Source organism: Colias eurytheme, chromosome 26 (genome assembly GCF_061535395.1).
Source record: "Colias eurytheme isolate Ceu_HAF_F1 chromosome 26, ilColEury1 Martin Lab GWU primary, whole genome shotgun sequence".
NCBI classification, from domain to species: domain Eukaryota; kingdom Metazoa; phylum Arthropoda; class Insecta; order Lepidoptera; family Pieridae; genus Colias; species Colias eurytheme.
The window spans coordinates 5,269,386-5,281,785 of NC_143005.1; the positions used below are offsets into that span (position 1 = coordinate 5,269,386).

The 12,400-nt window shown below is 31.9% G+C and overlaps 1 protein-coding gene across 2 annotated transcripts in view; it reads right to left on the reverse strand.

Annotated features, from left to right (window-relative positions):
- Sox102F (transcription factor Sox102F) overlaps positions 1-12,400 on the reverse strand; it is a 235,717-nt gene that overhangs the window by 62,219 nt on the left and 161,098 nt on the right. For both annotated transcript variants that reach the window (XM_090116834.1, XM_090116835.1), the window contains exon 2: positions 4,727-5,269. In XM_090116834.1, the coding sequence (XP_089972960.1) occupies positions 4,727-5,265 (539 nt within the window). In that variant the 5' untranslated portion in view covers positions 5,266-5,269. The remainder of the gene's footprint in view (positions 1-4,726; positions 5,270-12,400) is intronic.

Below are 12,400 nucleotides of genomic sequence, written 5' to 3' on the forward strand. Positions count from 1 at the left end.
GATTGGCCGCCCTGAATATTGTATGAGCCAATCACTGGTTGCGCTTAACGTTGCATTCCAATTTCAAATGATCAAGGCGGGAAAGCGACAAACTATGCTTTTGCGATGTAAACTGCGGATTATTTCGCTATGATACGGCTGTGGTCTAAAATACGATTATGTTTGCAATCACTACCTACATAATATGCTCATGTATATTTAAAGTCGTAATTGTAGTGAATATCGCATAAAATAGATAGGTATAAATATAGATTCGTTTCGTGGAAAAATATGAGGTGACATTTCAAAGTTGTTTTTCATACGGAAATAAATTTCAGGTCAATGTTTCTTTTATCTATATTCAAAATCTCTATTAACATCGAATTTTCCATGGAAAAACAGGGAACATAAAGAGCTCTAAGACCATTGAAACGTGAATAGAACGTAATATTAAATTTTACATACGTTATTGCAAAATTATAAGACAAAACAATAAACATTCAATAAACATAAACATACGAATGGACATTTGTTCACAAAAGGCATTGTCGCTACTTTGTATGTAATAGAATAGTTATTGTGCAGAGTGGTCAGACCTTGTCAATTGTTTACGAGGAAACACGCGTGACAGAAAATGTTATTATAGGCAGATATTATTTAAGTGTTTTCTTGGAATGAAAATTTACAATAACTTTCGTGATTTTATATTTAACTTTTTCATGCTCTCTTTATTTTTTACTAGCTACCCGCGGCTTTGCTCGCTTTCTTTAAAACCTAATAAATAGTAACTATACTAAAACTTTCCTCAAGAATCACCCTATCCATAAAAAACCTTCATCTAAATCGTTACGCAGTTTTAAAGATTTAAACTTGCATAGGCACAGATAGAGCAACAGAGACTTTGTTTTTTACAATCTGGTTTTTACTTGGACATACAGGAACGTTATAGTTTGAGAGCTGGCTTTATCGATAAATACCTTAATGATCTAAGATAAATACTTATGCAAACTATACCTATCCTTTGCAAAAATTGCTCTTGCATAAAGCCCATAATTTTTAATTGAATAAAATCGAATCATCCTTGACATCTTATCGTGATGCAACTATTGACTTTCGTTTTGATCAATAGACACAGTTATAATTACTCGATAATTACATTTTCGCAACTCATCCGAATTTAATGAACTTTAATTCATTGTTTCGTGTAATGATTTACGTATTACAATATTATTTATTCGGCTTCTATTAGCTTTTAATTATGTTACCATGTAACATGGTGTTTTAAATTGTAACAATTGTGATCGTGGGATTTGTGTTGCGATCGAAAATACTATCATAGATTATCTGGTATGTATAAAATTTTAATTAATACAATACCATAGTATCTACATTCCATCCGAATATGATTTCTTTTACAAATAGCAGGTCCCAATAAATCTTTACTTATTTTACGTATTTTGTTTAGGTACATTACAATCGTTAAAAGATTCGTTAGAACCAATGTTAGAACTGCTAAAAACTGTTACCTACGATTTTTACAATTTAAAATATTTAAACCCAATGAAAGGTATGGGGTAGGTGATTTTATAAATTTAAAATATTTGTTTTATAGGAGTAAGTAGGTGATCACTTTACTATACTATACCTATTGGCTATTACATTTACAAAAAAAAATCTTAGGCATAATAAGTTATCTAATGATCACATTGTACAATTTACAAGACAATCACTAACTTTATTACCAAGCTACTTCTTCCAATGATTTATAAGAACAATTTCAAATATCGTTTAAACATTTTTCATAGAAAGTGTAGGTAGCATAATATAGAGCGATCAGTCATAATAAAAATAGAGCATTAAATGTAACAAATGTTGGCAGCGATTTATAATCCCGCGCATTGTGTTTATGAAATGTATCATTGTACAAATTATGGTTCACCTATTGTTCCTGGTTCATGTGTGGTGGAACATGGGATAGACTTGAGCGATTTTAAAAATAATAATTGTAAGAAATAGTTGAGCATGGAAGATAATAAGAGATTGGTTATACATAGAAGAGAATATAGAAAAGCCCTCTTTTTAACTCATTTTAATGCGTTGTAAAACGGGGATTGAAGCTATATGTAAAATCAAGCTGCTAATATACAGTGCAGAAAAATTGCTGTTGTAAAAGTGGCAAATGAACAATGCAACATTTTAATTCACGGTGATAGACTACATGATACCTTTATTGACACTTTTGTGTGTGGTCTGGTACTGTCTTAAATTTTATACCACCTACTAACGCAGCAACGAGTTCTCAAGCTTTTTCATTACTTGTTAAAACCGCTACCGCTCCTACCTTCGCCCACACAAAATCGCTCAGAGCTTTAACACAGACGGATTGCTACACATTACTGGCCAACATCTTAATTCTCGGGGCAATTAACACTACGTTTAATTAGTGGCCGAGGGACAATAGCATACATTCGTCTTAATATTACACTCGCTTCGAGGAACCGCTTTGTTTACGAGCCGCACCGGTTTTGATTTAATCATTTTTGTGCTAACTGTACATTTTTCTTTTAGTAGGATACGTGTATGTATTATTTATTTATTTAATTCTTTATAAGATTTTACAAAGACCTAAATAAAAGTGTTGCATTTCAATCTGTAAATAGCGTAATCAAAGCAATTGTTAAGATATAATTAGGTCATTATTAAAATTAAAACAAACAATCATTTTTTGATAATTTCTTATAAAAACAGCATGTTCCAAATTTATCGAAAATATTCCGCTATAAAACCCACGAAAACAAGTCACCCCAGCAACAACAAACTAATGTCAGTGCCAATATCTATAAAATTTAAAAAACAATTAATTATCACAAAAACAAGTCAGATAAAATGTATTGCAAATATGCTACAAAACAGAGATTACGAACAATGTATCCCATAGTGACATCCGTCACAACAATATTATTCACAACAGATAATGCCAGACAAATATTGACATAGATCGGTTGACACAACCTCCACCTTTTATCTTTAATCACCTCTATTATTAAATTATCTGCATCTAATTTTATTGTGCACTTGACCAGGGTAAGCTGAGCTGCGATAATACACCCCGTCTTCATAATTTATGATCGTTCGATCGAATCAATAGATATATGGAGCTCATGTTATATTGGTCGTGGACGTAATTGCTTGAACGATAGGTAGTTCCTCGGTTATAAACAGCGTTTAGTTTATTAGTTTGTAATTATTTTTATGAAAGGCATTATTTTTATGTAAGATAGAATGTAGAAAGTATGTGGTTAAAATGTACGGCTAAATAATAGTGTTTAAATTTTACAGTAAACTTGTTCATACAATTATTAGGTTGCAAATATTCAAGAACAGATTACAAAGTTAATTATGTCAGACACATTTCACTCAAATTCTTCTAAAATATTGTTAAAATAACACAATTAACTGTTTAATTTTTTTCTAATCTATAGTAACTATATGATGTATCGAAAACAAGGAAAAAAGGATCAAAGAAGCTGGCTAAAGCCATTTCACCAAGGAGGCGGTCTATAAAAATAATGACTGAATAAATTGATAAACGAGTAAAACCACGAGCCAATAAAGGGCTGGTTACATAGCTGTTAACGGTTGGTGGTCCACTTTACATTGTTTTTAATGAGCAGTTACACGCTCAATTAAAAACCCACTATGTATGTAAACTCTTTATTTTGGTACTAAAGTAGGAAACAGTAAAACGGCGATTAAAATATAAATAAACCATCAGTTTACTCGTAATGGTTTCGACGACATTCACGTTTCTATTTAACACTAAACAATGATACATTATGTTTTTATTGTGGTTATATTTTAAACAGTTTACGCAAATGTTAATGTTTTCTTAAATGCTGTTCTTTGCACATTAAATCTGCAGTTATGTTCAGCGTTATTTTTTTTTCTGTGTGTTACTATATTTAGATATTTAGCAAATATTAACATATTTTAATTTAGTATGATCGTAAGTGTAGAAACAATAATAAAAACTTCTAGAACACTAAGTAATAAAATTATAGATTTCTTCAGTCCTTTAGGTAACAAAATAACATTGATTTATCGTCAATGACACGCATAATAGAGTTTATTATCTGTGGAAGCTTCCGTGTTGTAAGATAAATGCTAAACAAAACATTCTTAATGAATTATATCGGAAATTGCCAATAATAGCCGGCTAGAGATTATCACAGGTTAAAATGTATTTGTTCAGTGATAGAAAGTAATTAGACGGCGACAAATAATTAGTTATATTATATTGTTAATTAAATTGTATGTAATGGAATGTTCAAAAGTCATATTTAAAATGTTGTGCAATTTGCCGATGGTTATGTTGGTACACCGACTTTTTATTTTGTAAGGTTAGGGAAGCTATTGTTTAAAAGTAGTAAAGAAGTAGGATTCTCAAACTGTATAATATCCTAAGAACTAGATATTTTTAAGAATTCCTGCGCAGAATTAATACTGATATTTCTTAAAACTGAATTGAGATCGACTATAAATTATAACTTTTCGGAAAATGCTACGTTTACTTTAAGGGTAGAAGAGGGTGTAGACGCGAAGCAAATTAAGTACCCTAAAAGTCCCGCTTGATTAAATTTAAATCACGTGACTCTAAATTATAATTCATAGTATTAATCACAATATTATTTGTTAATCATTACGTAAATGTTTATCAGATAGGTAACTATAATTATGTAACACTTACTTGTTTTGCTTAACAGGCGTGGTCGACGGCGTAGGCCTCTTCTCTTCTTTGATCGTGCTATTATTCATTTTAGACGTTAACCTCTTCAGGACGTCATCCATCGACCGCTTGTGTGGGTTAGCGAGCGACAGCGCACTGTTGTGGTTCAGCAATGAATTGTTATTATTGCATAGCCCTAAAACTTTCGCTTCAGCACCGGGGCTGCTGCATTCTGAGGAGCCGCGTCTTCTCGCTTGGAGATCGTTGACCTGGTGCAGACTTAGGAAGGACGATGGGACTAGAAGGTTGTTTGTCATGTCTAATGTTTGGTCGAATCTTTGTTTCTTGCTAGGGTTCTCGTCCTCGTAAGTTGCGGGTTCTTCTTCGCTGATCGAGGTGTGGGGGGAGGAGCTGGGGGAGAACTTGTAGAAGGTCTGGTGCTCGTTCTCGTCTGAATCCTGGTGGTCTGAGAAGTCCAGGTTGGCGGGGCCGGCTTCGGATTTCTTCACGTCGACGCCTTCTTGCAGTTTCGACGGTGGCGACTTACGTTTAGATGACATGTTTCTGTGGAAGAAAAGTTGTCATTAGAAAATGGAAGTTTTTAAACAAATTCTAACACATTACTAGCGGTATTTTAAATCAGTTTCTTAAAATCGAATAAACATTAAACAATACAGTATCATAAATATTATCAGACCCACTATAAAGCAACGCCAAACTGTCTTTGTAATGTAATTTCGAAGTCGTCATTCAATTCATTTGCCTCATTCCCATGTAATTAATATATCAACTCAATTCATAAAAATACAGCTTTGTAAAGTACATCAGAACTGTACAAGTAGCGTGTTTCTGGTATTTCACGATCTCTTACCATCGTTAACATGATTAAAGCATTTCTACCAATATTATCTTATATCACGCGATCATCACATCTTTATAATATTTTTATATGTTTACGAGAAGTCATTATATGTGCCTTGTTGTAATGGTAATTATTTCTAATTCCTATTTTAATGTATTTTTCTACGTTTAACTATTATCACTTCGTAAGTAATGTTTAGTTCGTTCAAATTTTCGAGTAATTTAAGAACCTTCTCTGTGTCTTATAAAGACGACTAAAGCAGGATTACTTTCATTTATATATGTAAAAGAAAGTCGTGTTAGTTACTCCACTTATAACTCAAGAACGGCTGAATCGATTTAGCTGAAAATTGGCAGGGAGGTAGTTTAGAGCCAGGAGAAGGACATGGGATACTAAATATGTACCACGGGCGAAACCGGGGCGGACCACTAGTAATTTAGATAGATTAGATGTAAAGTCCAAAATTCCAACCCAATTACAATTAGAGCCCAATTAGTTGAAACAAGTTAGTTCGACGAGACGACACCAGTCCGACCTGCGACCCGATATTTGCTTACGGAACCGATACGATATTTGTCTTTACTCCGGACGATTCAGTTAACGACATCTAATTGCTATTCACTGGTGTTAAGACCAATTTGATTAGGACAGTGTTTGGGAGATAGTGTGATGTCGCCTGGATTAAGGTTTATATATATTATATACAGTACCTAATGGTATACATGCAGAGATAGTCAAACTAGCTTAATACTTCATGAATTAAATATTAGGTTCATTTTATTTTATTTGAGTTCTCATGCAAAAATATGAGTCGGCATAGTATTTGGATATTGATTTACATCAAATTACTTTATAATCCAGAGAATCACCTACAATAGCTTCTTATCAAATTTTACTATTTGGCAAACAGTAGCATAAAAAAATTAAGCGTTTTTCGAGATGAAATTTTCTAACAAATTATCTCAATTCGAACATAGTCATATTTATAAGGATAAATATAAAAAAAATACACACTGATTAGCAACGTTACAAAATTCACTCCAATAATCGAATCAACGTTAAACAGATTGAAATCCGAAATGCACTCGAATCTGAAGACGTAACAACAAACTTAATTAACGAAGCAGCTCAAACAAAACTTCAAAGCAGACGCAGACAAGAAAGCTGTGTTGACACAAGCAATGATCACCAACTCACAACCCTACCGACCAATCAGACGCTCGATGTACCTTGCTAATTCCTTCTGTGCAAACACTAGATAGTATATATGTCTTAAGATGATTGTTATGTAGGTATACATAATTGACGATGTTACGGCATTGAAGGAGGCAGCATGAAAATACTTTAGTTAAACAATATAACAAGAATGAAGCTTTTATTTCTATAATTAAAAATTTTACCCTGTTACAAATTTCAGAAATTTTTACATCCAAAACTCTGAAGCAACTATGCAAATATTATGTATGTTATTCTGCACACTGAATCACTAGAAACATAGTCGATTGAAAACAACGTTGTACCAATAAAAGGTGCCTTTGAATAAGGTGCCTTTGAATAAGGCACCTTTTCTTGGTAGAAGACGAATTCGTAACGTCGTTCGTAAGTGACGGCAAAAGTTTTGTTATTTAGAAAAAGAGATATTCAACTTCTTACAACATAATTCTTAGCATTAAGAAGAAATACGTTAAAATCAGTCCCAAAAAGATCTTCCTTACATTCATCTAGAACATTTCTCTAACAGTCCACAATACCAATTATATTGAACAAGCGATTTCCATAAAGCTATAGTTATTTACATCGCTGCCACGGGGTCCGGGGACCGTAATGCGATAAAGTCCTTTAGCACACTGACATTAGAAATTGTGTTACCGTCGGGACGGAGAATAGAACGATTTTGTAGAACAATTTTTATTAATTTAAACCCGTTTTTATACACCAATAAACCTAGTATTGATGGTAATCGTCGAAGAGTTGGAATCAAAGTTTTGAAGTGTAGAAAAATTGTTAGGAAATGTAGTGTTTTCCAAAAATGAATAATTAAGAGAATGAGAATAGTCGAATATTGATGTTGGTAATATTGATAAGCCAGTTACAACGAGTTCATAGACACAACGAAATAAATTATAGGTAAAGAACTCGATATTACAAGCTAAGATTCCAATTACTAGAAAAAACATTGCAAATGCAAAATAAAACTCCATTAAAGCCAAGTAGTCGTGAAACGGATAATCGTATTCCATTCGCTAGTTTACAATTTACAATCAATATAAATGAATAATCTGCACTTGACAATAATAGCGAAACGCGTCAAAATGGATTTACTTTTACAATTGTGTTGCCTCTCCCTCAATAGTTCACTCCTTGATACCAAGATATTTGGCAATTTGTCCTTCGATATTGAACCCTATTATTAAGACCATAGGATTTAAATCAAGTGTATCTATAAGTTTGTTGGTTGTAACTATTAATTTCCTTTCTATTACGGGTACAATAACATCAAGCGGTGCTTCGAACAATGTGCTTTTAGGCGGGAAAATCGTTTTGCGGAAATGATTTGATTGTCTTTTAATCGCTTTGTATTATTTTTAAATTGCCTTAAGTAAATCTAATAGACCTTTCTTCGTGTTCCTGATATTTGTTAGCGTTTTGTTGTAGTAAATACTGAGTTTGTTCTGTTAAACAAATAAGATCATGAAAATCAATCTGTTTTTGAATTGTAAGTTGGATGTTTAAGAAGAAACTTGAAGAAGATTGAAATTGAATAATATCTTTATAATAATCACTATAGGAAAACTGCCAAAATAGCATGACATAGAGTGATAGCATCGAAAAACAAAATATATACGAACGTCTATCATTAAAGAACTAATCTCCAATTTTAGAAATTTAAATGATCGTCGTTGACAATTTAACACGAGAGTTAAAAATACAGGGGAGTGTGCGGGCACAGCTGATGTAAGGGGAGGGACAAGTGACGTATAATTGTTTTGTCGAGGACGGAAATATTAGCTTTTGTTTACTGTAGATATTGAGAGTATTATGGTTTCTACTTTCCCGTGATATTGTGGGCAGTTTATGGATACCTTGGTGTAATGTGTTACAGGTCATTTCAGTTTTATGGTGAAAACTTTTGAATGTATTGCCATTTTAGGTTGAAAACAAGAATAATGTGTCAACCTTTGATGAAGATAACTCAAAAGTGGATAAAAATGAATTTGACAAATAATATAAAATGTTTAGCAAAAATAATTCACCCAAAATTTAACTTCAAAGAATAATAAGTAGAAAAGAGTAACTAGGAATGAATTAAGTCGTAAGATTATAATATTATGCTTGTGGCTGAAGCCATGCGAAAAATATGCAAGTGTTGTAAAACATAAGTGCTTTTTTTCTTTGGTTCATTGTTTGTAGGTCTACATGTAATAAGTACTTGATGTAACTAACTATAAATATAAACAATTTGATATGCAGAAAACAATATCTAAAAACTAACTTTACAAATATCTCCAATAAACTTTGAATATCCGTAATTCCGAACGTTAATTTATATGACATATACATCCGTTTAGAAATGAAACTGCGATGGACATGCAAGTTCTAAATCTATTAATTGAAGGAAATTGCCTACGTCTTGGAGGAGGAACAGCTTCTGAAGATGCACCTATGAAACTACGAATCACTGGTACTCATGAATTAATAAAGTCAAAGGGTTATTGAGTTTATTTAGCAACATTGTCATAGTATGGATCTACTGGTCAGATTTTAAATGAGGTCGATACCCAATACGTTAAGATACGTAATACAAAGGTGGTCTATTTTTTTAACTATGTTTTTATTAGTTATTGTAGAAATACTATTTAGAAGTCTCAGCTACTTGTAAATAAGAAGATGTTTATTAACAACACGACGTTTTTCAAATCAATTCAAAATATAAATCGCAGTTCCATTTGCGAAAATTAAGTAGTCGTCGGAGTGTCATAAAAAGGCATTATAAAAGAATACAGTTAATTTGAATAACCGTGTCTAAGGCGGCGTGGCACAATAAAATATAAGAATATAGAAATTCCCGGCGCTGGTAATTCAATGAAAGGCGAAAACATTTCTTTTCCTTGGAAAAAGCGGAAAGAAATTTCTCGTGGACCAGTAACTGAATTATTCTATTCTATAATAAGTTTATTCACAATACGAATAAATAAAGATTTTCAAAGCGTTCATCGTAAATGGAGTTTCAGCGATTCATTTGTGTCCATTATAAGCTGGCAATTTGTACAAAAATATTTAATTATTGTGTAAAGTAAAAAGGTATTTTTTATATTTCTGTCCTTACTACGTTTTGCCGATTTTGAGGTGTTTGAAAATATGCTTATTGGTCGTTTGGTAAATAAATAACTATTTAAGAATTGACATAATTATAAGTGGTATTTTTGAAGTGATTTATTAAATTAAAGTCGATATATTACCTGAGTGATATTATTGTAATTACAGGATTTTATATATCTACATCAACCCAATGGACTTCAAATCAGCATTATCAGAAAAATGAAACAAATTTATTCGTTTAAAATTATTGTTGTTTAAATTTAACTTTGAACGTTGATTGAATGAAACATTACTTTATGAATAAGCGACTATAACTTCTTCCACAATAAATCGAGTTCTTTATTTAGAAATCAAAGCAAGGTAAATAACATGTCAGAACAGAACAAAAATGACACAATTGGCCTCCATTCAACAGACGGGGGTGAAATTATCGGCGGCAAATTACAAATCTCATAGAAATGACGGTATTAAGAACCGTGGATATAAAATTACTAGAACGCGCAATATTTTTAGCTTTTAAATATATTTATTGATTTTGTATTCTCCTCATAATAATAAATATCTTTAAACAAACAGTTAAATTGGTACGAAATACAAATTTATACGGTATAATAAAAACCTTTTTATATATTTTACACTAACGTATTTACGCTTGTAATTTATTACACAATTGCAAAAAACACATGTTATTAATTGTTATTTTTTTGTTCTTACTTACATAATACACTTCGTGGATTCGAACAATAATAAATCAAAATATAGGTAAAAACTAAATATCTAAAAAGGTCAAATGAAGTCAATGGTCGAAAAACACAAGGCCACATTAAGATCGCCATAATATTATCTTCTTTTTATTGTGACCAGGAAAATGTGTCATATTTTATCGATTGTATTTAAAAGAAACTAAGTAAATATTTTTTTTATTAAAGCTAAATTGTTATTTTTAGTTAAAGTAAATAAAAGGAAAGCATTGCGAAACGGCAAAGACCTTCTATCTATTGATTTATGAAAAACATTTTGATTTTCAGCAAATAAATCTTGGTTTAAAGACTGGTATTTTATACACTGGACGGGAAAAGTATGATGTTATAATATAAATCATAGAATCTTAATAATATTATAAAGGCGAAAGTTTGTATGGATGTATGGATGTATGGATGTTTGTTACTCTTTCACGTAAAAACTACTGAACCGATTACAATGAAATTTAGCACACATATAGAGGGTAACTTGGATTAACACATAGGATAGGTTTTATCCCGGAAATCCCACGGGAACGGGAACTATGCGGGTTTTCCTTTGAAAACGCGGGCGAAGCCGCGGGCGGAAATCTGGTATAAAATATCTCTACCGATATAACATGATATAGCTAAGTAAATAGTAAAACATTAGCACTTATTTTTTTATAAGTAACAACAACAAGCTAATTTTGGTACGATAAAAATAAATTAACTAATAAATATTTGTATTTATTAAGGCTCATCCAGTGCTACATGGGGAGAAATATTTTCTTGTGTTGACAATGGGGAAAATTACCCAGTGAGTGTGACGGCTACAATATTATGGAAATGGATTCAATGTTTTTATATTTTTTTTTATTGCAAAGTACTTAATGTGTATTCGTTGTTTATTTATGCTTCTCATTTATTTTGCACTAGCGACCCGCTCCGGCTTCGCACGGTTGCAATGCTGATACAAAATACACTACAGAAAAACTGTGAACGTTGTATATAAAATTAAAAACATAGCGGCCCGCTCGACTCGCCCGATAGCCGGGCGGCCGGCCGGTATCGCCGCAAACGCTACGTCCCGCAATTTTTAAATCTGTAATATCTTCGAAAATATTCACTTAAATCATACGGTGTAAAGGGCCATATAGATCTATATTAAATGAACAATGTATTCAAGGTATTTAATTGGTTAAGGATTAATGCTGTATTGGTTAAAATCGCATCGAAAATTAGCCATTATTTGTCGTAAAAAGTAAATGACAAAAAAAAGTTATTGTGGGTTATCCATAAGAGATAGACATATACCATCGCGGACTTTTCTGTAGTCCTTTTCAATGTGTATAATACTTAGTACATTATTTTGATAAAACTCGTAGGGTTCAGCCTGCGTTTGCAATGTAAGCGGAAAATATGTAAAAAATTACGACATCACATTAGAAACCTCAAAAATAATAGTACTTCTCCACTATTTAATGGATGTTATTATACATATAAACCTTCCTCTTGAATCACTCTATCTATTAAAAAAAACCTCATCAAAATCCATTGCGTAGTTTCAAAGATTTAAGCGTACAAAGGGACATAGGGACAGGGAAAGCGACTTTGTTTTATACTATGTAGTGATGCATGAATTGAAGTTTTATTATTAAAAAAAAAAAATAATGGAATCTTATTGATATAAAAAACGATTTATATAAAATATAAAAAAATCAAGTTTGATTGTAGTATTAACTTTTGACTTCCGATCTTTAAGTGATCAATACCACGTGGTATTGATCTTTC